At 43.5% G+C, this 27984-nt stretch overlaps 1 protein-coding gene across 1 annotated transcript; it reads right to left on the bottom strand.

The window, feature by feature from the left end:
- Positions 1 to 54: 54 nt before the first annotated feature.
- wwc3 (WWC family member 3) lies at positions 55 to 27102 on the bottom strand. The gene is made up of 23 exons (XM_083672196.1): positions 26740 to 27102; positions 16488 to 16597; positions 15160 to 15363; positions 14579 to 14655; positions 14018 to 14097; positions 10456 to 10585; positions 10027 to 10176; positions 9769 to 9842; positions 8166 to 8417; positions 7369 to 7458; positions 6535 to 7112; positions 6265 to 6385; positions 6010 to 6084; positions 5752 to 5838; positions 5433 to 5628; positions 5016 to 5186; positions 3067 to 3182; positions 2597 to 2744; positions 2197 to 2361; positions 1844 to 1936; positions 1483 to 1713; positions 1194 to 1321; positions 55 to 867 (listed from the first exon to the last, which is right to left on the bottom strand). The coding sequence occupies exons 1-23, from the start codon at positions 26883 to 26885 to the stop codon at positions 801 to 803; spliced, it is 3489 nt and encodes a 1162-aa protein (XP_083528322.1). The 5' UTR covers positions 26886 to 27102; the 3' UTR covers positions 55 to 800.
- Between the last annotated feature and the right edge of the window lie 882 nt (positions 27103 to 27984).

The raw sequence follows: 27984 nt of genomic DNA, 5'->3' as shown, positions 1-27984 counted from the left end.
TTTATGTATCGCAATGTTATACAGTACATCACAAACCAAACACTCATGCATCAAGGAGTTGTTTAATGGTTTTATCTTCACAAAAGAGGTAACACTGCAGATGTTCTTACAGACATCATAAAAAATCTGAATACAGTGTTTAATATATTTATCCATATATTGAAAAGTACATGAAATATTTAATATTAATAATTTTCATAATAACAACAAAAGGACAACATTTGTAATAAAAGTGGATTAAAAAGTGACATTTTATGTAAATAAATTTTAAGAATTAGGTAACAGAAACAAACTCAGCCAACAGTTTCATTCTACTGTATGTAAAAACACTGAAGTGCTATTTGTTCAAAGCTTTACAAAATACACTTAAAAGCAGGGAGCTTTTTTTTTTATTTCCTTCAAGGAAAGGTACTATAAAATAAGTTACAGTACAGTGAATTTGTCTAAACTGACTTTGTTCCCGTCTTCCAGCCTTTGTAAGCACAAACATCAGAAATAAATCGTACAGGAGTAAAAAGATATTTTTTTTCTTATAAAATAGGCATTTTCCCAAAAAAGGGAAAAAATAGCCATGCTGTCTGTGTGTGTGTGTGTGTGTGTGTGTGTGTGTATACAGGTATGTGGGCATAAGTACAGCCACACTCAAACGTAAAGCTTTTGAATGGTTAACATTTGCATATCAATTGCTTTGTGTTCTTTTATGCAGAAATAACTACACTTTGTTCAAATTACTTCATCGGTTTGAATACATACAGTTGACAAATACTTCATATTTGATGACATAATACAGAAGCAAGCTCTTATACGTCGTCAGCTGGTAAAGGAGGTATGTTGAACCTTGGCCTTGTGAAAAAAGCCATCTTCTCTCTGTGGACAAATACCACTCTGTCAGTGTCATGTACAGTTTCAGTTTCACGTAGCCTACAGTTTACCTTACAATATGTTGATGATAAAGGACGTTAGCAAGCTCACTGATTTGAGTTCACCTAAAAAAACAAACTACAATTCTGCCTTTAATAGCGCAGCTACTAAAGTGACAATAAAATTCAGCCTTTTTTTTTTTTTTACAAAATGTTTTTTTTTTTTGTTTCATTCTAAAATAAATTTGACGGACTGATACATGGCAGGGTCGGACCTCGGGGGTCAGGTCCATTGCTTTTCTCTGATCTAAATGCAACGGTGTGGCTACCTACCTGAAGGTCTGCACAGGCAGGGGCTCCTTCTGGCTCTGCCCCCTCATCTGCAGAACCTCTTTGGATGCCTTCCTCAGTCTCCTCTCTGCAGCCTCCTCCTGACGCTGCTCCTGTCTGCTCTGGTTCGCCTGCACCACAGAAAGCATCCACAAGCCTTGTCATATTTCATATTTTCCTCAGGGATTATGAACAAACTCTCCAGTTCCATGTCTCTAAATGGGTCGGCCCAGTGTTAAAAAGGTCTCTATGGCCCTGCTCTGGTGTAGCACTGTAGCTAGGTAGTCCCTACCTGTCTCTGGGCCTCTCGGAGCAGGCAGCGGAAGCGCTCGTCCCTCAGGGCCCAGTGGGGCAGCTCGGTGGCGTCCCTGGTCTGGGGCTCCTCCAGACGTAGCTTCAGCTCCCTCAGGGTGCTCAGCTCCTCCGTCAGCTGCCTCTGACGCGTCCTGCAGGCCTGGAGATCCAGCTCCAGATCCAGGGAGGTCCGCGTCGGCTGCTCAGCCAGGGAAGACCGGTAGGACTGCTACACACGCACACGCGCATGCACACACACACCTTAGGCTCTCTTACTAGCTTTCCATTTCTTTAAAGCTACTGTAGTTCACTGCTTGAGACATGGTACTCAGCTTGGTTTAGTATTGATTTGACTGTACCTGTTTATATCGCAATGTCCTTCTTTCCAATGTGTTTCTGATGAAGGGGGATTTCTTTGGTAGGGTTGAACTGTCACTGTCACTGCGGTACAACTGATGAGGATAAAAACAGGATCATGAATTTAGGAGATTTATATACACACACCTGTAAAAACAAAAAAAACTAAACTAAAAACTTTATGGCTGGACAGTGAACGTCAGTCATCCTTAGTGAGAAAACTGACCTCTGACGTCCAGTCTGTGGCTAGACAGAGGTATAGTAAAAGCTGTGTTTCTGTTGACACACAAGGGCGTGTGTGTGTGTGTGTGTGTGTGTGTGTGCTTGTGTGTTTCTGTGCACTGACAGTACTTACCCTGCAGACGTACTGACTGCGTGCTCCAGGAGAGAAGGTCTGTGAGCGTACGATGGTGCTGCTGCGCATGAAAGGGGAGGCGTGGCCCCAGCGAGCCCCCCTCTCCTTAGGCCGCACCCTCACCGGCTCTGGATACATCCCCTCTGTCATGGTGGCCTTCTCCACCTGCCACAACAACACAGTCACTCGACAATACCACCACTGCTTCTACTGTAACTGTAATTTAACAAGCCATAAATAACCTCTGGACAGTAATGTCAGGTATGGGGTTATCAATCAAACAATGTAAATCCTGAAAACATTGTGTTTGTTCCAATATTCACACTAGCCTACCACAGAATGAAGCCATGCACTCTAAAATGGTATACTAGTTTGAATATTGAAACTAAACTTTTGTTACCTTTAATGTGGGGGGTTTGCTGGCTGACTGGACACAGCGCCCTCCAGTGGTGATACAGATGCCCTCTGCACACAGCCCCTCTGGACAGGTGGTCACAAACGCTGTGCTGTTACTGCAGCCACTGTCCACTGACTCTGCCTGCCAGCTCCTGGGACAGATAGAACTTTTTTTGGCAAATAGATTCTCCTCTCGTGTATCTATACTGTGCATGTGACAGTGAGTTTGTGACTATAGAAATATGACCTTTGGACACGCCTCTTTTAGACGACAAAGTGGGTAATTGTGAGGCATGCTTCTTTGATGGCAATATGTTTGGACTGTGTGAGATGTGTTTCTATGGTTGTATGTTAAGGATCATTTGGAAGGCGTTCTCCAATGCAATAGATGTAGTGTGTTAAAAAAAGAGTGTGTTTCATGTCTCTGTAAATGTTAGTGTGTTTAAGATGTGTGTCTGTGAGTCGTGTCTGTACCTCTCAGACACGGCCTCTCCCTGCTCCTCCTTCCTGCCCAGCCCCTGCAGCTCCAGTTCTCTCTCCACCTCCTCCAGATGAGCTGTGGTGCGGGCCAGCAGTGCACACACAGTGTCCTGCAATGTCACACAGCCAGCAGACACACACACAGACACAGACACACACACAGGCACAGACACACACAGTTTCAAGTTTATTTACTACACAGTACATCATATAAAAACTAAACACATTAACAAAACACTTATAGTAAATGAGTAAAGGCATACTGGGTACACAGTATTATCGACAGGGAATATTAGTATGGAGGGGATGTTGCTATGGGCAACTGTATGCAGATCTAAAAAGGTGGGTCTAGAGGTTAGACTCGTGGTCCTCTGTGGCTCAGTTGGTAGAGCATGACACTAACAACACTTAGGTTGTGGTTTGATTCCCGCTGGGACCATATATACTGAAATGTATGCACTCACTGCAATGTAATTCGCTCTGGATAAAAGCGTCAGCTAAATGCCATATATTAAAAGTGGTAACTGTCTCTGACCCCCCCACTAACAAGGGCAGGCAGGCTATTCCACAGAAGTGGTGCTCGATAAGAAAAGGCCCTGCCTCCACCTGGATACATTGCAGTAATCAAATCAATGTCTTGATGTTACATAGAGAATTTCTTATTTTTGCAATATTGCATAGTGGATGTAAGCTTTTCTGCACGTGTCAAGAGAAATAGGTGACACAAACAGCCCTGGTGAACCCTGGACTGGAACTTACTTGCCAAGGACTTCTTGACTTAAAGTGGCACAATATTTTCATCTTATAGTTGTTTTGCATTAGGATTTGATGTGGTTAATTACCTCAAGTCGTTTTTAGGTGCATATATCGTGTTTTTAGTTATTTAGATGCAGCATTTAGCTAGTTTTGCCCACTGAAGCCAATTCATTACAGTATCTAAAACATACTCAAAACACCTAAAAATCAAGGGAATATTTTGATAATGTTGCTTCTGAATAATTTGTCTGTATTACCTTTTTCGAAAAGTAATTTATAAACCCACTACTGAAAATGTTTCTATTGAAAGAAGTTCCAATCCAAAGGGCAAGCTTTCCTGTCGCAGTGCCTCTGATGTCTGAAGGGACCTCTGATGTTTGGTAGACCTGCCTCCACGAGCGCATTTGTAAGTTTAAAATAGAACAGTTTTTACATTACATTTTACATTACACTTGGCAAAGTATTTCAGAGTTGAGTTTGAGTGTTGTTTTAAATTACTTTTTTAAATTGCGGTTTATGGCGGTACAACATTGAATTCTAGTTCTATAGCATAATATGTTAATAAAGTGGATCATCACTTCAAGGTGTTTTGACATAAAGCTTGTGACATTCTTGTCAACTGCTGACATTAACAGCTCAACATAGCTGTGTAGTCAACTTTAAAGGCTGCTCAGGGACTGTGTGAAAGGAGGAATGTTTTTCAGAGGCTCAGGGTGATTTATGAGGTATGACATGTTTCTTTTAGATATTAACATAATTGAGAAATCACCTGGTTGCTGCTCCCAAAATGTGTAGTTTATTAGGATTTTTAGACCCCAACTGGGTCTTCGTCATCTCTTAACTATTGTCACTTTGATCAGGCACTTTTTGTGTGCATACTATCTCTCTAAACTTAGATATGAACATACAGTCCGATATCAGTTCTGTTATCTCCTGATAAATGCTAATAGGATATTGTTATTATGATATAAAAAAGGTAACGTATACAATAAAAAAGCAAATGTTTGTCAATTCATGTGGTGTAATGAGCTTCTTTTTTATTTAAATAAAGAGACTGAATAAAAAGAGTGTGTGTGTGTGTGCGTGCGTGCGCACACGTATGTGTCTAGTCTTATATAAGCATAACAGGCATTGTGCCAGAAATACATCGGCTGTGGAAAGAGGCTAGGTGTGTATCCTGTACCCACCGTGGCCCTGGGGGTCTGCTCCTCCTGGCCCTCAGGCTGCTTGGCAGGGCCAAGGCTCCCCTGCTCTGGCCTCTGCTGCACATCCACTCCGCCCAGAATCTGGACCCGGAGCCAGCGGAACCCCATCTCTGTGCTGCCCTCACACTCCGCCAGACCCACCTGCGCTGTGCCCTGCACACACACACACACACACACACACACACACACACACACACACACACACACTTATAGACCAAGCCTGACACTAGTGCACAGCACATTATATCCAAGACTACACAGCCAATGCAATTTATACAGTAGTTTCGAACTGTGAGACACTTTTGAAATTCTACTAAAATACATTGCAATAATCAATTAAAGGCTGTTTTTTTCCCAGTGTGTGTTAAGCGGGTTAGTGATGAGGAGGGCCTGACCCACCAGCAGCTCCTCCTGTGCCTGTGGTCCCAGGGAGCAGAGGGACAGCTGCAGAGCACACATAGCCAGGGCGTCCGCAGGAACAGGAATGCGGAAGCCCTCGTTGAAGCTCAGCTGGAACTGTGGTTCCAGCGCCTTGCAGCAGTAAAACGCACAGGCGCGCCCCGCGTCCAATGGAATTAAGTGCACCTTCACATATCTGAACATTGACATAATTGAAATGTGTTTATAAAATGTTTGAGTTTTTTTTTTTTTTTTTTTGCTCTTTGTTCTGTATCATTTAGAAGTGCCAAAAATGACAAATTAGCTAGGTTTATCTTACACTTTATAACCGTCTCTGACAATAGCCTTGTTCAAATTCTTAAGCTGTAGTAGATGCAGGAGGAGAGACTGTGAGTTACTGTCATACCTGTAATCAGAAAGAGAAAAAAATAAAGGTTGTATTCTGTATTACCACTGTATTCTGTGTTTTTGAAGAGGAGAGCTTGCAACTAAGAATTTCATTGTACTTTCATACACTCTCTGTATATCTGACAATTCACTTTGAAACTTTGAAAGTGTGTGTGTGTTTAATACTCACAGGAGTCCCAGCTGTATCTGAGCAGGTTCACTGACAGGATCCTTCATATATGCCACCTCCTCAGGCTCCTCTGCCCTGTAAGAGAACCATAATACAACAATGAGAGAGAGAGAGAGAATGGGTGGGAAGAAAGACAACCCATTGTTGGACATACATGCTATTTGGTTCCTGTCATAGTCACTAGGTGGCGCAAGTGCTCTAGACGCCAAGGTTTTGGAGACAGAACTGACACTGATGATCTGGAGCGCCACCCACCTTCTGCCCCAGGCCTCGAAGACTCCACTGTCTGTGGCCAGAGCATCCTCTGACAGGCCTGCTGACACCCTCCTGGCCCTGCGGCCGCTTCTGTTGGCACTGTTACAGCGCAGGGTCACTCCTGCAGGGCCATAGAGGGTACATGTCAACATACTAGTTACATATACTACAACCATACTACATACACACCATCATACTCAAACACCCTGAGATACAGTACATTAGGAGGCATCATATGCAGCTTGCTTCATGCAGAGTAGCTTGACTTGCCTGCAGAGGTGAAAGGTCCCTGAGGACCACCGTCTCTGTGGGCCTTGCTCTCCAGCTGCTGGGCAGCGGCAGGGAGCCCTGGCTCCTCGTTACAGGAAAAGGCAGCGTGTGCATGTGCGTGGAGTTGAGATTGGGCTCGGAGGCCCTCCAGAAGCTCCCGGCCAGCCAGCTCCATGTACTCCTCTGTCATCTGGGTGAGAGGGCAGTCCTGGGGGGCCGAGTGATAAGGCGTGTCCATGGGAGAGCTGGGGGGGGACAGGGAGGAGAGCGAGGAGCGGGAGGAGAGCGAGGCCAGCGACTGCGGGGTGTCATGGGAGCGCTTGGCTTTGCCCATGGTCAGGGGGTCAGGGTTGAACACAGGACAGTCTCTGGAGAGGGCCTCCGGGGGCAGCAGGTAGCGTAGGTGGGGGTCGTGGAGGTCCCCGGCCACATCGTGCCGCTCGTACTGGGGCAGGCCGTAGATGTCAGTAAAACTGATGGAGCTTAGGGAGCCTCGACTGGACGCCAGCGAGCCACGGCTAGAGGCCAGGGAGCCACGGCTACTGCTGGATGACACTGTCAGGGAACTGGCAGAGAGGCTGACAGGAGAGAGGGGTGGAGGAAAAAGACGAAAATAAGAGAGAGATTTCCTAAACAAGATTGCTGTATTACATATGTTTGATATTAATATGATATTGTTCGGATTCTGAAAATATTTGTTGTCCTTTTGCTGGGCAATTTGGTTACATCGTAAAAAAAAACAGGCATTCACAAGGACAATTAAACACACAGATAAAACATGTTTAATGTTGACTGACATCAGGTGTGACAGCATCAGTGAGACCCCCTCCCTACCTCTTGAGTTGGGAGTGAAGGTAGGTGGTGATGCGTGTAGCCTCTTCCAGCTGTCTCAGAAGTACGTTCCTCTTCTCTTGCTGCAAGATCCTGTCACAACCGACCAACACACACACACAGACACACACACACACACACACACACACACAATACTCAATAATCAGACAATAATAAAACAAACCACTTGCTGCTTTCTGCTCTACCATAGGTGAGTTATGAAGGACAGGACCATAATAAAAAGCAGTACTACTGTATGTGTGGTCTATCCACACAACCAAAACAATCCTAGCTTCATCTCTCCTCTGCATTCCCCATCCCAGTGCCCTACTGTGGTCTAGTATACATGAGCTGGGCCATATGAGCACACACTGTCTTCACCTGACAAATAGAATATTTTCCCTCAGATTCACAGTAATTATTTACAAAACGGTTCTGTTTGACAGATTCCTTGATCGTAAATACACAATAACAACAATCCAGGTAATATTGTCCTCTGGAATTCTTTTTCATAATCAGCTTCATCAAAGCACTCTTGGCATGGTGCCTCACTGACAGTGGATACTTTGACAGGTCATATCACATGTTCCATCATGAAACTCCTACTGTAAAATATATTTTAAATCACCACTCCTCTAAAAAAATGTTTTACAATTGCAACACTTTATCTTCACTTTATGAACCTGACAAGACATGACATAATGTAGTCGTGAATCACCCCAAAAAAAAAAATCATCCAAAAAGTAGCCAGATCCGAGCTACTGATGTAATTTCAGACCAGCAGTGTATAACCCACTGACCTCTGACTGGCTCCCTGGCTCTGGGCATTGTGGGCCCTGTGCACGTCCTCCTCCAGCCTCCTGCGCTCCTCCTCCAGCTGTAGGGAGGCCTCTGGGGGGCGCTGTTGTTGCTTGCTGACCAGGATGATCTCCTGTAGGAGAGCCTCCTTCTCCCGCAAGAGCTGCAAGAAGTCCCGGTCGCGGTCCGCCTCGGCCCGACCAGACCAGCTCTCGCTGTCCAGCTGGGCCAGCTGGTGCTGGATGCTGGACACCCTTATAGGACACAAGGAGAGGGAGGATTGTTTTTGTATTTGTTTTCTAAGTGTAAGTGTGACTGAGCATTGGAGCATTGAAGTGAGCATTTTTAGAGACACTTGATACAGTTAGATTATACAAGCCTTCTGGCATGCTAACAAGTTAGCTACAGCAAGGCTAGGTTACATACCATAGAATATAGTAGGCATATAATGACAACATACAGCCTCATCATTTTACACAGACTACACTGGTGCACCAGCATGAGCCCTTCCAGAGTAGGTGTGTTTTCCAGTACATTATTTTTACAAAACGTGTAGAGGGCGAACTCAGAGACCTGGGTCCTTGCCTTTCGGTTAAAATGAAATAACTGTGTTTATGTGTATTGGATTTCAGACAGAGTGACTCAGCGACAGAGCATGCAAGTTTCCACAGGTCTCCCCCTCTCTCGCGCATTCTCTGATGTCATGGCTGGCATTGCTGCTGCCGTGTCCCCATAGCAACATGCATCTTGTAAAAAGACTGCATGGAGCCAGTGTAATAACAGTGACTCCTGCTGCTTGTGCTACCACTACCTCTTACAGCCAGAGAACATAGGAACCACTGTCTTTGAAACATGTTGACTGATTTTAGTGTAGGAAATATGGGTACAGAGATTTCAATAAATACCATCCTAAACATCTCAAATAATAGGGTCTGAAATTCCCATTCCCAGTTGCCTCAACAGACATCATCACACTTACATATTGTATGGTGCAGCACTGAGAATACCTTTACCGACTATGTTGCTTAAACCTGCACTTACGTGTAGCCCTAACCAGTCTCTGTGTGTGCATGCGTGTGTGTCCGAGCGTGTGTGTGTGTCTGAAATGCCCTGTGTTAAACCAGAGTATGCAGAGAGGTGGGCAGTGGGCAGGGAGCTCTCTCTCTCTCTCTACACACACAAAGGCAGCACACAGTCAGCAGCATGGCCAAGGGAAGAATGTGACCACCCAGCTCATTCCCCGGCCAGAGTCCGCTCAGCAGCAACCACGGCCACGAGCACAAATACTATTCATAATAACACAGCCTCCCACTAGAGCAGTCACACTGCTTCACAACCAGAGGAGGCTGGCTGACCTTTGTAGTTTAGTCACAATGTTGTATGCTGATGTCTCATAGATAGCTACCTAGTTGACCTGGAGAAAACAACCACTACAAAATGACCTGAATGGAGCAGTTGAATCTTATTGTTGCTTAGCATTGTGTTATATACAGTTATAGACTCCCATTTTTGTATAGTAGATACAGTAGTACTAGTATTTAAGAAGCACAGGCTTCAGTGTTGGTACAGCAGTGTATGGAGATAAGGATCCAACCATAAACTTACTTTTTCTTGGCCTCCTCATACTGCCAGTTGAGTTTCACTTTGTCCACCAATTGGGAGGAATCTTGGGAACCGTACTTCAGAAAAGAAAAGATAGAATCAAAACAAGAAACAGGACAATTGGTTTTATGAGGCTTGTCTCACATATTCTCAAACAGCAAATTAACCGCCAGAACAAAAATAGGAGGAGGATATCAAGCACTAATAGAGTCTAAATACTCCCCAGGTTGGACGACAGAGTGTGGTGTTTGAGATGCCTACCTCTCCCATGCTGTCAGTCTGACAGCCAGTGTCACAGTACTGCTGCAGATTACATGAGTCACCCATGGTTCCAGTGCTGTTGGCCACCTCATTCGTTGAGTCGCTGAAAGACAAGCTGCTGTGGAAGTTCACCGTGAGCTTAGCCAGGCTCTGTGGAGTGAAACAAGACAAGATACAATGGTAAGATTCATAGTTCTACTGTATGTTTTTACGATAATAACAACTGAAGGGGTGTAAAAGTAACATCTTCCAATGAATCAACAAAGTCCTCAAAAGGGTGAGACGATTGTGAAAAAGTGTGAAAAGCAGACACAAGAGGGCAGTATTGAACATTATGTATTGTGCCAATGTGCCATTGATCAAATTCTGAAAAGTATCCTAACAATAATGTAATAATGACAACATGAAGGACAAAAAATGCATTCTCACCTGGATGAGGTCCAGCCTCTCCTTCTCGCCTGTGCTGATGGCCTTCTTGATGCTGCGCAGCTCGTTGAAGATGGCCTGAGCCTCGTCCAGCTTGTAATTGGTTTGACTGCTGGACATCTTCCTGTCAATCCTACACCAGGGCACACAGAGAGACAGACAGACAGAAACACTATGAGACACCTCAGTCTGAGCTCTACCGATCTCTCTACTTGATCCAACAACACCCACACGTTGCATACAAACACACTCTAAGTCTAAGTCCATGTCACTCGTTTTGTCCTCTCCGTCAAGGAGCCTTCCAATCAAATTGTATGTCCATCACATGTATTACTCTAAATGAAACTACATTTTGATACTGTTGATCCTACATCTAAACCTGTGACATATTTTACCTAAATGCTGTGACATATTGCTTTAAAAGTTTGTGACATATTGTTTTAAGTAAAGAGTGTTAAATTCTGCTCATTTGTAGTTTTATGGGGCTCCATGGATTTACATGCTAGTAGCAGCACACTGAGGTGCTGTTTTCACTCAGACTGGGGCCAGGGCATGTCTGACTGTTAGCATCTACCTGCTGGGCATTAGCACGTACACAAACACGTGAATATAGATTACACAAGAATCCAGCCCGCCCTATTTTACACACCTAATTATACAGACTTAAATTAAGAATGACATTGCTCATTCCACACCAGAAACAGGATGAGTCTTACTTTATAAAAAAACCAAAAACTCATATTGCGAAAATAAGTCTAGAAGGCCTTCAGCATCTCTATAAGTCATATTTGTGTGGGATGTGAAATATCCTCTAAAACAGTTAAGAAACAGAGGATGATTTCTTAGGGAGGATTAGAGCTTCTGGAGTAGTACCTATGATCCGTTCACAGATCTGTCTGTGTAACCAATTTACTATGTGGCCATGCTGGGATAATATTGTTGTAACTTTTACCAGCCTCTTTTCTCAAAGGCATAATAATTAGGCGAGTGAAACCTGAGCCTGACCAGACCAAAGCCCCCTTCAGGGAATGCCAGTGCTCTCAGAGCAAGACAAACAACCTGGGGACATACTGTATTCTCAAAACGTTATGAATGACATGGTGAATATAGACATAAATAAAATATGACTTAATTTCTTGTCATAATGGTACATAAAAGAAATACAAAGAGATCATTTTCTAGATAGCCAAAATACAGTTTTAGCCTAAGTATAGCAATCTGCATACAAAAAGTTTTTCCTGTAATCTGTAACACCATAAGACTCATTGGTTGATATGATTTTAGTCATAAGTCTCTTTAAATGCTACAGTATTCATCCAGAGGCGGTGTACTGTATGTGGTTAGACTTCAGGCTGATGTTGAACTAGTCCTAGCTGTGTGAGGAGCCCTCTAGGGGACCTGGGATCTGAGAGAGGAGGAGAGCTGCATGGCGCCGCCTGCAGCCGCCGCCTGCCTTCTACATCACTGGGCCTGGCACGTGGCCCCAGTCTCGCCACGGCCCGCTTCCTCCAGGCTCTCCTTCAACAGCAGGTACTGTTCGCCCGTGGACCCTGCCTCTTCCTCCCAAAACAAGTGCTGCTTTGTTACCCCCCCACCCCATTGGCAGGGCCTGGGAGTTTATATGCTTAGCAAAAACGTGCCACTACCCACTCCTTAGTGCCCTTAGTGAACCCACCCCCATGTTCAGTAGCACACACACTTGTTTAAAAGACTCAGAGTCAACAGTGGATTCAAAATAGAAGGGAAAGTTATGCTCCCTGAAAATGATGTTCTTTTTAAGGTTCTTTTTAAGTTATCAATGCTGCAACCCCACTTTGAGTTCTGAGGTTTCTTCAAAACTGTCATTACTTGAATTAAAAGACAACTACAAGCATGTCCTCCGTCACCCCAGGCACAATTAAATCATCAACGGTGAGAGGGGAAAGCCACAGCCCACCCTGGAGCGTCTGCTCTTGACATTGTGAGAACATGGGAAATAGAGTCTCAACTGACTGAGATTCAGAAGAGGTCAGAAGGTCTTCACAGATCACAGGCCTTTGTTTATCCAAGATAGATCTTTCGAGCTTATTCCTGCACTTTCAATTTTCGTGTGGAGCAACAATTTGGGGGATTTCCATATCAGAGGCTAGTTTATTTGTTTTGCCTGACATGGCATGAGGAATAATAAGCTTTAATGCTGACAACAGCTGAGATTGAACAACAACAACAACAACAACAACAGTCTAAGGGTCTCAATCCTTCTGGGTAAAGAAAACCAATCAAAAACAATAGGATAGACAAAAAGCCTCTGGAGTGAAGGAAGCATCAATGTTTTCTGCGTACTTGTGTATTCTCCAGTCTATTCTGGGAGCCATTTGAGTTGTGTATTATCTAAGAGATAAGGTGTCTTGCCAGGACTCAGGAAGTGCAGAGGAATTTGCTGCCAGATATCGCTGTGTTTTTTAAACTGCTTTCATGCCCCCCCCCCCCCTTTCTCATGGAGCAACTTCCTCTCCAGGCTGAGCCTTGGCTCCCTGCACTCCACTGGTGCATCCTCTTCCTGAGGTGGAGTCTCCTTTTCCAGCAAACTCTCTCTCACACACACACACACACACACACACACACACACACACACACACACACACACACACACACACACACACAGAGGAGAGAAGAGAGGGAGAGGAGAAAAGAGAGGAGAGAGAGAGAGGTGGAGCTTCTATTTCTAACATACATTTGGAGCAGCTCAGAAATGTTCCCAGCACAAGAAAGTATCTATGTATACACACATACATTAAAAACCTACACAAACTAACAACACAGCAAAGTTGTTAAACAGAGGTACGTGTCAATGTTGAACAACAATATCTCCTTTAGTTTTGAATCGTTTCTTGGTACTTTGGTAAGTTTTTTAGAACCTTTCACAACTCTGTGGCTTGCTGCTCCACTGAACTGAGTAATACCTAAATGACATAATCAGCATAACATTAAATTGTAGTAGTGAGAGAGCAGTAACTGAAAACCTTAAAAACAGGACAATTGTGAATCATTTTGAGACGTTTTGCCACTTAAAAAATATCTCCAGTTGGGATGTGAAAATATATGGATTCCTGACATACTGTACACTGTTTGCCAGTATTACAACAACAGATTAAGCACTCTGTTTTAATATAATAATACTATTCAGGAAAATCATCCAAAATATATCAAGAACAGCTGATGTGTACTCACTCCTCTGGGTTATATATAGCACTGGGCTGAAATATTCAAGTGTGAAAAGCTTAAAAGAGAAGCCAAGGTGACTGGAGGGTACATGGATGAACTTGGGAGAGAACAGGACTGAAGACTCATAGGAGGAGACATCTGTAACGTATGGAAAGTTTATAATAAAGGCAGAGAAGGACATTCAGAGCAGGAATGGGAGGCCACAGTACTCAGTGGAGAGTGAAGGGTTGTGTTCAAGGGTGGGGGCCAGGGCAGGCCAGGGCGTGAGAGTGTGTGGGAAGGAGAAAGGGGGGGGGGGGGGGGGGGGGCTAAAAGAGGAAGGGCGGGTCTGAAACGGACGCAGAGGGAGAGGAACACTCACTCTTGCAGGGTCTCCACTCCCATTTCCTTATACTGGAGCTCCTGCTTCATCTGGGCCAGCTCCTGTTTGAGTCTGGAGAGCTGTGGAAACAAGGCCGAGTGTTGGGTCACCATGGCACACAATGGGCTTCCCTCACCACCACCCGGCTAAAACCCTTAGTCATCACTACTCAGACAGGCAAACACTCAGTTATGCGCACACCAGTGGAGGCTGATGGGGGTAGAAATCAGAGGACGGGCTCATTCCACTCCATGCATTACAATGAGCCCGTCCTCTGATTTTTGCCTCCACCAGCCTTCCCTGGCGCAACCACACGCACGCACGCACACACACACACACACTTCAACTTCTTGGCCATGGCCCACCCTCAGAGAGAGTGACCTAGCCTCTATTTGACCGTATAGTGCTGATCTCATTCTCGTCCTCTGGAGGTCCCTGGCCTCAATATCCTGGAGGAGCCCCACCCAGGCCCTCATGCCCACAGGGGCCCCTCTCTCCTGCTGGGGCCACACAGGCTGCTTCTGACGTGCACACCATTGTTCTCCAGCGATAATGACTTACCCGCTCCCGCCTACAGGCTATTTCCGCTTTTATTTGGTCAGGGTCATATTTTGCATTTGAAGACGAGCCAGAGAGAGCTGCGAGCAAAAAACAAGGAGAAGTGAAAAAAGAGAGCGAGAGAGAGAGAGAGAGAGAGAGAGAGAGAGAGAGAAAAGGGGTCAGTTAAATCTGAAACTTGACTTTGGTATTCTGACAGCCGCGACCACAACACGAGGGGAGGTGAGGGATACGGTGTCCTCTGATAGTAGGGCTTTTGTGTGGATTCCTCCTGCCCTTCCTCTTTGTTGGAGAGGTCTCAGACTACATCTGTCTGGAGGTGCACTGGAGGGGTAAGGTAAGACGGGCGGAGATGGGAAGGGAGAGGGAACCAGACAGATGAGGGAGTGAGGCAGGGAGGGAGGGGACTTTTTCAGGGGAGCTGTAAGTAGTGCGCTTAGGGGGAGGGGGAGAGGCAGGAGGTACAAGCTCTCACAAAATAGGAAGAGGTGGGAACTGATGGCTCATTCATAGGAGGTGTTGCTGACTTGATATTTCAGCCACATCATTCAAGCAATTGGACAAATTAGAGTGTGGTGTCTTACTGCTGGTGATGGAGCGGTTGTCCTCCTCAGAGAGCTGGTGGAAGAGCAGCATCTCCTGCTGTGCCAGCTCCAGACGCTGCTGCTTGATCAGGTACATCTCCTTCCTGGCATTGAGGGCCTCCTGGGCCACCACCAGGTACTCCTTCAGCATTCGCTCCTGCTCCTGACGCCATTGTGTACGAGGGTTCTCGATCTGGGTGGTCTCTGCCCCAACAGGACAAGACAACAGAGTTAGTTACTAGCAATCCCATTGTCAAATTGATAATGCAACCCCTGTTGCAACATGTTTTTAACAGAAACCAATCGTTGGTACTCTAGTTTCTGCTAATGATGATAAACGCATTCGTCGAGAGTTTCAAACTTTCGTGGACTATGATAATGTGTAACATGTTTTCTCTGTATATATGTCAATGGAACAGAACTCCAGTAGAAGGGATAGGGGAGGTACACACAGAACTGCAGCACTGCCAATAAGATCACATCTGAGAGAATGAGGAACAGGATGCATGGAGCCTGTATTCCGGACCAGTTCCCGAGTCCACACTTCCTCTCAACAAATAAATGTTTGCCAATGTCATGAATGAATGCTGAAGGCACCATAAACTCTCACACGTCAACCACTACTGTTGACGCTGCCACATTCTAAACACTCAAACCCTGACTCGAATAATGAACGTCTGCAATTCTGAGACTAACTGGAGTAAACATCTTATGAATTTTCTCTCTCTCTCTCTTTCACAAATGACTGTCAGTTGTACTCATTTGGAAACAAATGAGGGGCCACATGAGAGGCGGCGCAGAGAAATTAGAGCGTGGTGATTCATTCCAGGATGTTGCTACTGGATTGGTGACACATTCTGTGTCAAAGTATGTGGTTCAAAAAACAACATTGTGCAAGGTCAACAGGCAATGAGGTCACATGATAACCAAATGCCAGAGGTTCCAGGCATTCCCATAAATGGGATGAACATGTCAGATGAAACTGGTTATATTACAAAGCCCTTATTTCACATAAATTATTCAAACATCTTACTTTGCAGTAATGGTTCGATAGGGACTACATTGTGGTGTTAACGATAGGGACTACATTGTGGTGTTAACGATAGGGACTACATTGTGGTGTTAACATTGTAGTACTTGGTTGTATGCTGCCTTTGAATATTTAGCTGAGCCAAAAATGTAACTTGGATGCAGTAATAATTTACTCATGTTACTCATAATATAGGGAAGGGTGCAAATGGTATCATGAAAGGCAAGATGACCAGTTAGCAAAGAACTTCACTGTTCAACCACCAGACTAAGGATAGAGTAACACAGGATGCACTTACTGTTGATGTGGTCGATGTAGTAGACTCCCACCTGTTGATCATACACTACCTCCCACCCGAGAGGCAGCTCATCTCCAACGCAGTCAGCAAACGTCAGGGGTTTAGTGATCCTGCAGAAACACAATTGAATTACCTTAACAGTAACCACACAGGCTTTAACAGTAACACACATGCTTTGAAAAGGTGAACATACTTTTCATTTCAAGAAAAACATAATCACAATCATAATCTAGATTCTAAAGACATTGGCAAAACACATTCTTAACTAAAGGAGAGTGAAATTACAGGGAAAATAAACTGGCATCTCAAAAATCCCAAAAATTCCTTGAGAACCACAATGAATGCATGTTCTGTCATTCACAGTCTGCTGATCTTTTAACCCCTTTGCATGTAGCGCGTGTGTGTGTGTGGGGGGGGGGGACATTGCTCATAAACACATTCCTTACACTACAACAACACCTGAAAGTCTGAATTAGACCTTCATACTGCAGGCACAGAATAGTATTTCTCTAGTATATTTTCCAGAGTACTTCCAATATCATAATTACATTAAAAACATGCTGGACTTTTAATCATCTTAACATTATAATTTACATCAAAAGATTTGAAAAAAAAACGACTTTAAGCGATACTCCAAAGTCATCCTTAGCTGTTCCATCTAACTCATAGAAGCAGCCTGTAAAGCTGGTCTGAGGGATGGCATGCCACAACTTCCATAGCTCTGTGAGCCAGAAGAGACAAATTGGGAGGGTGACATAGTCGGAGGCTATGTAAGCAGACTAACCGCATTCTGTATTAACGTCTGGAGACTTGCAGACAAGAGATTTCACACACCAAGAGAGCTTATTAGTAATGCCTGACATGAAAGGAGTGTCATTCATTCCAGTGAGAAAGTCTCAACATTGACCGTAACAAGTGGTACTTATGGTGCAATGGCACAAGGCAAACCCTTCCATTCTCTGAGATATGTGAAGGGCTTGAGACTGAAATAACAAGGGTATAGATTGGAACTAGTCGATGCAAAACATACAGTATATGCTCAAAATTAAGATTCAAATATGTCTACAGAAAGAGTTGGGTGTTTGCTATCATATGATACCTTGAGTTTGAAAATATCTATTTTGGTTGTTGAGCTACAGTAAGTAAAGTGGATTTACATCGGGTAACAGAATGATGGTAACAGAATGACTGCATGGGTCCCCTACAGAAATGCATAATTTCTGTATTTGAATGTCATTCTGTACATGATGATGTAGCCAAAATAGGGACACAAAAAAGATACATAAATCAGGCATTTGAAACTCTTAATTTAACGTGACTTAAATCAAGACATTTGTTTTCAATGTCTTTTTCTACAAAAATAGCCTATTTTGCCACCAAAAAACTGAATTTGAAATAATAAAACACACAGACACCCAATCTGCTCCTAGTCTGCCTCAGAGATAACCTCTGCAAAAGGAAATCGTTCTTTATTGTCTGCAACCGGTGTGGGAAGGATCTTAAGAATCTGATTTAGGGACACCACACCATGTGTGTCAATGCACTCTCAAATGAAGACAAATCCCTTGCTGTCCTTTTTGTAGAAGTGTATGTCATCATTCTCAATGGCAGTGACTCAATGGCTACATATTTGTGGGGTTTGCTGGCTTTGCTTTCTTTACTCTACTCAACAAAAATGAAGTCTACATTGTTTGGAGCATGAGATGAGGACGTTGATGTGGTGCTTGGTGAGGATGTTGATGCATTGACTTGTAACCACTACTGTATGATTTCCCACTGTTTTTCAGCTGTCCCTGTGGAAGAACCCTTTTGGAACCCTTTTAACTTCCATGTAGAAACCTCTTTGAGAAGGGTTCTACATGGAACCCAAAAGGGTTCCTTAAAGCCGAAGAACCTTTTTAGGTTCTATACAACCTGTACAATATGTGAATGTAGCCAATTCAATTTCAGTAATTCCATTACTGATTTGATCATTCTGTTACCTATTTGGTAGGTCCACCTATAGTTAACTTTCATTATCCTTGCTCCTCATGAGGCAGAGAAATTTGAAAATATCTTACACTTATGTGGGTTTTTGGTTAAATTTACAGAAGCCAAACAATTTTTTGCAAAACAAAATATAAGTTAAGATATTAGTTGACCGGGGTCTATACTTGAACATTAATGAGGTTTGATTTAAATACTTTTTCTGGTACAGTAGATGTCTTCTTAGACGCTTTTCCATATGTTTGACAAGAAGTGAAAGCCTTTGCTTATCCCTATTCTTACGACAGAAGATGGTTTAGAAATCTCTCTGACACACCTTAAATGACAGTCTTCTAGATAATTATGTGATGTTTAGCTGATGTGATAATTAGCTGATGTTTGAAACATGCCCTTTTAAGTGCTCTTTCAAAAAAAGGTTAAACTGAAACTGTCAAATATCTCAACAGTCAAGCTTTCAAAACAAGGCTGTCATTTATCCCTAATGATCACATTACATTTTCAAACATGGTGAGTTGTGAAGTAATCCGTTTCCATAATCTGAATGTTTTCATGACAGCAATGCAAATAACAACCCCCTGATGGCCATCAATCACACTAGACATTGGGCCAGGAGTGCTGACTCCTCCGGCCACAGTATGCCCACAATGCAGACAGTGCACAAGGCTTCATCCTGGCGCAGTATGCACACAATGCAGGGATTGCCCAGAAAGAGAAGCTCAGGCTCTCTCCACAACATTCCAGAGTAGAAGGAGACTAAATTACTCCTCCCCTTCCCCTCAGCCATTCAGACAATACAGCACAGCACAGCACACGTGTATGAGATGCATACAGCTTAGAGTACTGTACCTACACATACTGTACACCTGGGGCAAACACTGTGTCCTGGTAAAGACACCATTATGTACCACACAGAGAACCACCACAAGGGGCAAACTGATCTCCCTGTTCAGTTAGGCTCATGTGCTCTGGGTATGTAAAGGGATACAAGACGACAAGACAACACTAGCACACTGCTTGTCTGCTCCCCTGAGTGTTTAACAATAGCAAACAAATGATTCCACTGTAACCAGCCTTTATCCTGGAAAAGCAACCGGCATTTACCCTGGAAAAGAGTAAACTGTTAGGGAGCCTTCCAGACGAGTGCCTGTGTTAGCTGTGCCATTTCTATAACGTAAACAATGTCTACACGCAAGAATAAAGAAAATACAAATGGCATACACGTAGGTGCATTATACATAATTATACATGCACATAATCCACAGTTACACTGCAGGGGAGAAACACAGATGGAACAAGGTCATTAGGCGACATGCATTAAGACATGCAATAAATGATGTTGTCAATTCTGAAGACTTCTGTCCTGCATTAAATACAGACCACTAGGAGTTCACTCGATACTTATTGGATAGGAATGTGCAGGCAAACTGAGGCTTGGTACTCATTCCAAGATGTTTTGGATTGTGTCGCACAATCCATAAAAACAGTGAGGGAACAAAACAAGAGCCACTTTGGGAAGCTGTGTGAGAGGAACAGTGCAGTATTGAGCTCCCCTCCAATCCCCCGAGGAGAGGAAAGAAAACCTCGGCTCTCACAGATCTGAATCAGGGAATGTCTGAATGTTTGGTTTGTTACGCAGTCTTGTGACAGCAGCACCAGCTTCGCCAAGTCATGTCTTGGGAGACTTCATAAACCGCCACACACTCAGACAGAGGAGAGGCCCAGCCCAAAGGCTTCATCGGCCGTATCTACAGAGTATAGTAAGTCTGTAGACATCATGATGATATGCCCCACATTCTCAGAGTAGAGTTCAGCCAACTTCTAACTCCCAAAAACCTAACAGCGAGGACAGCTTCTTACAGGACTTAGAGTATATAGATACTATCAATCTCAATTCAAACACCATGTCAACGACACATCCCACCTGTCATTCATATCCTCCTCTGCACTCTACGACTTTTTGACCAGCAATACACTGGAGCATGCCTTTGTGCCAGATAGGAAACCAGTGTGTCAATAGAAGAAGTCTGACAGCGATAAGTCACTCAAAAATACCACAACCAGGAAAATATTGAAGTTGTAGGTTCTCTGCACAAACATATTTAACAAATGTAGCTACAAAATGTGAGACTATGCAAACACAAGACTTTTAATTAACACTTTGCTACAAGCTTACTTGCAAAGTACACTACTATTTCGAGAGTGAAATATTCAGAAGAAACATTGATTTAACATCACTGAAGTGTGACTAAGTTAATTTACTTAAATTACTTAATTTAAGTATAGGGGCTTTCAATAGGATAGGGTATATCTATATCGCTTATAATGTGTAATATTCCAGCACAACACATTTAGTCATGAGACACATTTGCTAATTCTATAATAATCTGTGCTGTTTTTGGTTTTCCCAGTGGATATTTCTATCTGGAGTGGGCCCGTCTGCCTGGTGACGGGGTGTTGCATGGGAAAGGCATGTGAAACTGGAGTCTGGGCCACTGGACCTCGTCTGGGCTGGCCATCCCTACAGCTCCTCCGACATCGGCCCTCATCGACAACAAAGGCCGGAGCAGCATTCCGACTGCAAATTAAGATGTTCCAAACAACAGCCTCTGCATTCCTCATACGGAATGCATCCCTAAAAATAATATTCCCAGTTAAACTTAATTATAGTACCCAAGAGGCAGCGTTTTAATGCTTTGGATTTGGGTCTCTGTTTCCCAGCTTGACCACGGAATCGGGCTCAGTAACAGCTCTCAGACTTACTTGATGGCCATATGTTTTTAAGCAGCTAATAAAATTGAACGGCGGTCCTGCCGCTGCTGACTTTCATGCCATTCGATCAGGTCTATATAACTTTATGAGAGCACTTTTATTTAGTTAATTAATACACTGTGTTCATTTAGACAACTTGTCGCCACGGCAAAGTGCGGTCTCCCTAGTGTGGGAGTTTGCCAGTGATGTTATTGTGTCGTCAGAGTAAACCATCAGATGTAGCACATTGTAGTTTTGAATACGACGGTTCAAAACAGGACCACTTTCAAGTACAGCATTCACTTACTTATGTACATGTCACAGGCCCAGTCATAATGGGACATCACACACATATGGTCATCATCAATCATTGAATACATTCGAATCAATTGTTCATGCTGGTGAAAAAATTAAAATAATAACAACCTTTTCCCATATCAATTGAAAGGGAGAGGGGAAGAGAGAGAGAGAGCGCGAGAGAGAGAGAGAGAGATAGAGAGAGAGAGAGAGCGCGAGAGAGAGAGAGAGAGCGAGAGATAGAGTGCGAGAGAGAGAGAGAGAGAGAGAGAGAGAGAGGGGCAAACGAGCAAGCAACTGATGCTCAAGTCTAGAATAAGTGTCAAGACTTGACCTCTAAATTACAAGCATTACATGTGGGCACAAAAAACAACAAATGTAGTGACACCAAGATAGACAACGTCATAGAAGGACATGCTATATGGCCCTTTTTTAACTCTAATATGCACCACAAATAACCCCAGTCCTCATGCATGCTCATACCACTCCTCTGTTAGCACTTCTCTGGAAGGGGCTAACAGACACACAGCCTCAGGGAAAAAAGGCCACAAGTGTTGGTCTGAAAATTCCATTCTGGGTTAAAAAAGAAATGTGAAAACAACTTTGGGAGGAATGTCATTTATGTGCACCCTCTCTGAGGGGCTGGTGCAGCGTTTCAGAGCGAAGCCTAAAGCAGCTGAGCATGTCAGACAGTGTCTGACATCCCCTCCTTCCATTATGTCCAGAATCTTATGGAAATAGGTCTACTATAAGTAGCCTGGTCCGGCGCTAGTGTGTGGCATCTCTGTCTCCGCAACACATTTAGATGGCCTCTCGTCACATGGGAGAGGCCTCTGGCTGTCTTGCAGGGAGTCTGTAACCTATGGTCATGGATGAGTCCGGGAAACAATCAAGAGGTTCTAGAGAAGGACCCGTTGGGAGGAAAGAAGAGTCCAGCTACAGCATCACATTGTTTGAAGCTGTAGGATTTCCAACTTAGTAAACTGAAGATCTCAGTTGAACATGTGCTAAAGCCAAACACGACATATGCTACTACTGTTGAGCAGTAGGTGGGAGGAGGTTGTGAGTTTATTGGCATAATTTGAGCTGGTTTCCGCATACAGTACTTTACAGTTTTCTTTCCTTACTTTAGAAATAAGTGGTGCGTAGATGGTGTGTAGGTGGAAAAAACAGCCATGAAAAGAAAATGCTCCAAGTTGGTCCGATGAGTTTGACAAATGAACAAATGAGCAGAACGGGCAACACAATTTCAAAGCTCTGCTTTATTCTGCCCAGAAGTTGTTTTAGAGAACATGGGCTGCACTCAATCATGCTGTGCCTGCTCTATGCCTACACACTGATCTACAGAACAGTGCAGACAAGTACACAGAGATTGGAAATATAGGCCTATTTTATGGTGAATAAAACACCAAAAAGCTAATCTTTTTTAATTCACCATGATAAAGATGTACTAGCGCAAAATTACGGTTTGGCTAACAAATAACCACTTGAAAGCAAGTGGATTTTTTCATAATACAACTAAAACTGCCACAGTTAGAAGATAAAGTCAATAATGAAATTACTGTAATGTGACCTTGGGCATTACATTTGCCATTACATTCCAAGGGGCTCAACGTTTTTGAGTGATGTGCTAAAAGTTTCATAGCACAAAGCATCATGACAACCATTTGCTGTCAGAGCAGGGGCCAGAATGGAAAGAGACAGGCAAACACATTGTCTACTCAGGAAACAGAACACACAAAACACACAGTCAAAATGACACTAGATGAAACAATGGCATGTTCGTAACCTCCCCCCTCACAAAAAAAAAAGAAAGAAAAAAGAGCCATCATAATGAAAACACTGGGGGAAGCAAAATAGCAGCGGGGTTCAGCGCATGTGAATAACCTTTAGGCACTGGAAACACGACTCACCCTTTCCAGAATAATTGAATTTGGTGTGCTTTGTGACCACGTATAAAGGCCTCCCTTTGCGAAGCGGCAGGCCGGCCGTGGTGGTTGCATAACAGAGCTAATAAAGGAGGCCTACAGGGCCCAGGGTGGAGAGGAGGGGTGGGGTGTGGGGGGTGGGCAGACACGTGGGAACTGCCTCTGTTCTGCTGCTTTGTCTGGGGCCGCTCGCAGGCAGAGCCCCTGGGCATTAGTGTAGGCATGCCTGACATATCGCTCATTCCGCAGTAACAAAAAAGCCCCACAAAAGTGTTTATCTGCAGAGGCTACAAGGGCCAGACCCTACGGCTGCCCGAGGTGTCCATTCACCTCAATCACTGGAACTAAAGAGTCATAGAGGATTTTTGCATTTTTCTCCTATCCCAACACAACTTCTAACACATTGGTATGGTACAGCACATTGCCAGGCTAAAAACAAGAACCTGCTCCACTGTGTGCGAGAGTCAAGGAACAAGCCTATTTCACAGAGCAGCTCCAGTGGTTTCCCAGGTGACTGTGTAGTGCATTCACACACTGATCTAACTTTTCACTACAAGCTGTCACCTAACCAGCACAGCTGCATCTTGCCCCTCCATCGCCAGTCTCCTGGAGCATGGCCACTAGAGAGGTCCTGTGGACCAGTGGACACAGAGCAGAGCCCAGGCCCATGTCCAACTCTGCCATACTGTGGCTCACTGTGAGCATCACTGCCTGTCATGAATCACTTACCTGAGCTAGTCTCAAGTTTTGCAGGCCTACTTCCCCTCACTGTTGTGTTATTTTGAGAGGCTCTCACTCTCTTCAACATCGCGATACATGCTCTGCTGAAGAAACTTAGGTGTAAAACCAGCCTCTCAGGCAGCAACAGCTTTGACCAGCTTTGACAGTGGAAAAGATGACACCACACCAACCATGACCAGACTATTCACCACATTTGAGTTTAGGTGGATTTGGTGAATCAGTACAGCAAGCAGAGAGCTGGGATCAGTTCACCTGAAGAACTGGGGAGACACTCACTAACAGCAACGATCTCTGTCATGTATGGACTGCCATCCAGATTTCAGCATGTGCATACATATTCATTATTTCTCAGGGGCTGATTAAAAAATGAAATTCTTGAATAGCCAGCACCACACACTTTATTGGGAATGACTCAAAACTATTTTGACCATAGCCTGGTCAAGTGTATCCACTCTATTGCAATAAAGAGGGATGTATGTATTAGTGCTACCAAATCAATGAAACTAAATATAATCACACAGACTAAATGTATAAGTGCCCCACCCCCCATCCCAATTTTCTATCATCAATGTTCTCTCATTGACTCACTGAGAAGCATTGCTCTGTTTTATCTAAATGTCATTCTGTCAGCTCAGCAGGTCTCTCTCTGTATGTTCCACTAAACAAGCCAACGGAAATACAGTCTTCACTCATGCAAACTCTACACCCCGTATATTTCTTTCACAACAGCGATGGAAATGTTAGATTTCTTCGACTCCTATCAGCTACAACTAACAATGGGTAATCATATGACTTGTGGGGGAGCCTTCAAGTAGATCAGGTTTTTCTTATCTAGATTATAAGCAGTTACTCCATTCCCTCCTTACAATTTTTAAAGAAGGGAGCTGTTCAAATGATGCGCGTTGGGTAAAAAATATGTATTCATTTATTATTCTTTAAAAGGTGCAATATGGAATTCAAACAACAACAAAGTGGTCTCCCCGCCACTTTTTTTGGTAACCAGCTGAGGGGCTGGAGAAATTTAACCACTCTCAATTTCATAGACAGTGCTATGGATGCAAGAACTGACCCTCCATGAGATCAAAATTATAGTTTTAACCATGTTTTTAAGCTATACAGTGTTTGTTTATAATTGCACTGTTTACAAACAATAAAGTTAAACAAGCTTATATATTGGGTTCTGAAGGGGTAAGACATGAACTAAACTCAAGAGTCCAAAAATGGATGTACCAATCCCAAATTGCCCCTTTAACTGAATTATACAAGGACAAGGCTGCAAAGAGAAGTATTTTTTAAGTCCTACATTGAAGCACTATACACACTACTTTTGTGTTGCTTTTATGAGACATTGTACATTTCTTCACATTCCTTCCTAAAACTAGCAGGTAGTTTAATACAAAACCTTTGACCATAAAAAGGTTTAAGATTTCCTATTTCATTCACCATAATCTCATGGTACACCAATGCAATTTTGAAGTCCATGCGAGTGCTTGATTTCGCCCTGTTTCTGAGCTGGTGAAATCTCCGTCCCCACAAAAGCACATCCTTGCAGATTTCCCAGTGGCCCAACTAGCATTCCTCACATAGTTTCTCAAAGATCTCTGGGAGTTGCAGTTCAATTGGCTTTTTCACTTGCACTCTTAATTATTATTATTTTTTTAAATCTCTTTACATAACATTTTATTTCAGGGTCATGACAACAAACATTTCTCTTCATTAATTAGTTTTCCACAGTTCGGCAGGCCTAATTCAGTGCTGTCACCAGTTACACAGGGAAGATCAGAGAAGGATAACTATGTGTCCTTGGCTTCTCCAATCCCCTATCAGGAGTAGTGACAAGAATGTGCATGCATATTTTTGCATAAGAAATCTACCATCTACAAACATAATGGGAATGAATGGAAATATTGCGGAAGTTGAGAAGCAGATTGAGAAGCCTGGTGATTGGTTTAGTGGTCTTGAATATCAGGTGAACTTGAGTGTTGTTTGTATGTTTGACTAAGCAGGATCACATGATGACATTCTTTATGAGTCCAGTATGTTGATCAATTGTCAGCAGACTGGATTCAACACCACGGGGACATGGAAGGTCGCCTGTCCTTCCAAAATGTGGTTATATCTTCAAAATATATGATAAAGTGAATGCTATAATTGTACCTATCGAGCCGAAATGACAGCACATAAAAAAAACAATTTAACCATGAACATCCACCATGGATGTTCACGTCCTGACTATACAGTACGTGTGTTGCCGAATTGACGAGGAGCCTCCTCGGCTACTTAATCTCTACTTTGGTGAATCATTCGCTAATGATTCGATTAAGTAGCTAAAACGTATCTGCCGTAACGCGTGGAGCAATTGTATCAGTTTTGGGTACCCGGCAAAACATTATTGCCTTGGCTTGTTGCTCCGCTGAGTCGCTCATCACTGCCTGCATATCCCCGCCCTCGTCTTCCTGTGGATGCATCAGTGCTTGGACACTTAATTAAACCTCAACTCACTTTATTAGTTAAGAAACGATGCATCCATAATTAGGCCTTCAATATTTTACCTGTCTCGTGGATCAATCCATGAAGTTTGTCGTGTGTTGTGATCAATAAAGAACACTCTGCCATCATAATCCCGTGCTTCCTCCCACCCCGCGGGCAGCGGCAGCTCCGAGCTTTCTCTTCGCTTACTGCTGCTAACCCACGGCATAGCGTTGGGATGGTAAGGGGGTTATTGCTGACGCCAGACCCCCTGCCCTTTCTCCGAAAAGTTACTCTTCACTGCATTACAAACTCTTTCTTCGCACTTGTAGCACGACTACAAAGCCACTCCACTGAGATTTACAATAGAAACAACGCAGCCAGTGATGTATCCAGTTTTCCAAAAAACTATCGCGACGCTCTCATGAGTCTCGGTCCTCCATGTTCGCCTCTCCAACCATATTTCATTCCATCGTGTCCGTATTCGGGCAAAGGAAATTTGCATAAACGGTGCCCACGAGCGAGAACGTACGACTGAACGAGTTTCTCGGTCCAATAGGATACCTTGTATCATTGCAACTCTTTGGTGATGAAAATAGCATAATGTATCACTTTTACTGCAGACAAGTTATTAAGAAAGCGTGTCAGTTGTGACAACTTTTTGGATGTCTTCGTAATAATTAATGTATATTAAGTAGGCTGTAATAATAGCCTACGCTAAATAACATGAATAGTGTTGACTATAAAATCACTAGTTGAGTTAGATGATCTCAAGACTGCCTAAATATACAATTTCTAGAATGATAGGCAATCTTTACGTGTTCATACTGTATGCAATTGAAGTGTAAGATCACATTGTCATATTAGGCCTAGTTTTGTACTTTTTTTAATTATTATTACACCAATTTGTCAATCGCAACCGAAAGAGCTTGGTCGTGACATATTTTTCATTCTGTAATTATTATTTTAGAACTTCTCTGAAAAGTGTCTAGTTGTTCGCAGGGCCCTTTCAGTTGATATTAGAGCGCCATCTTACGGCTCGTAGAGTGGGCTTTGAATTAATCTATTATAAGTAACATCATAGACGGTTGCCAGCTAATGCTCCCTTGTGGCAAATATAGTTACTGACTGTCATCCTGCAAAGATCATGTCATGTCAAATTTCACTATGACATGCAGTTGAATTGCATATCATCAGAAGAGTCAATCTTGTTCTTATTTAATTCTGACAAAGGTGTGTACATAAACCCATTATATTCAGCCAGACTCAGCCAGACCCACTCCTCATATTGTTAGTCATACTGTTAGTTTCAGGGCCATTATCATCTC

This window comes from Argentina silus (assembly GCF_951799395.1).
Source record: "Argentina silus genome assembly, chromosome: 6".
Classification (NCBI taxonomy): domain Eukaryota; kingdom Metazoa; phylum Chordata; class Actinopteri; order Argentiniformes; family Argentinidae; genus Argentina; species Argentina silus.
Note: the sequence above shows the minus strand (reverse complement) of the source record. Positions and strands in the feature narration are given on the sequence as shown.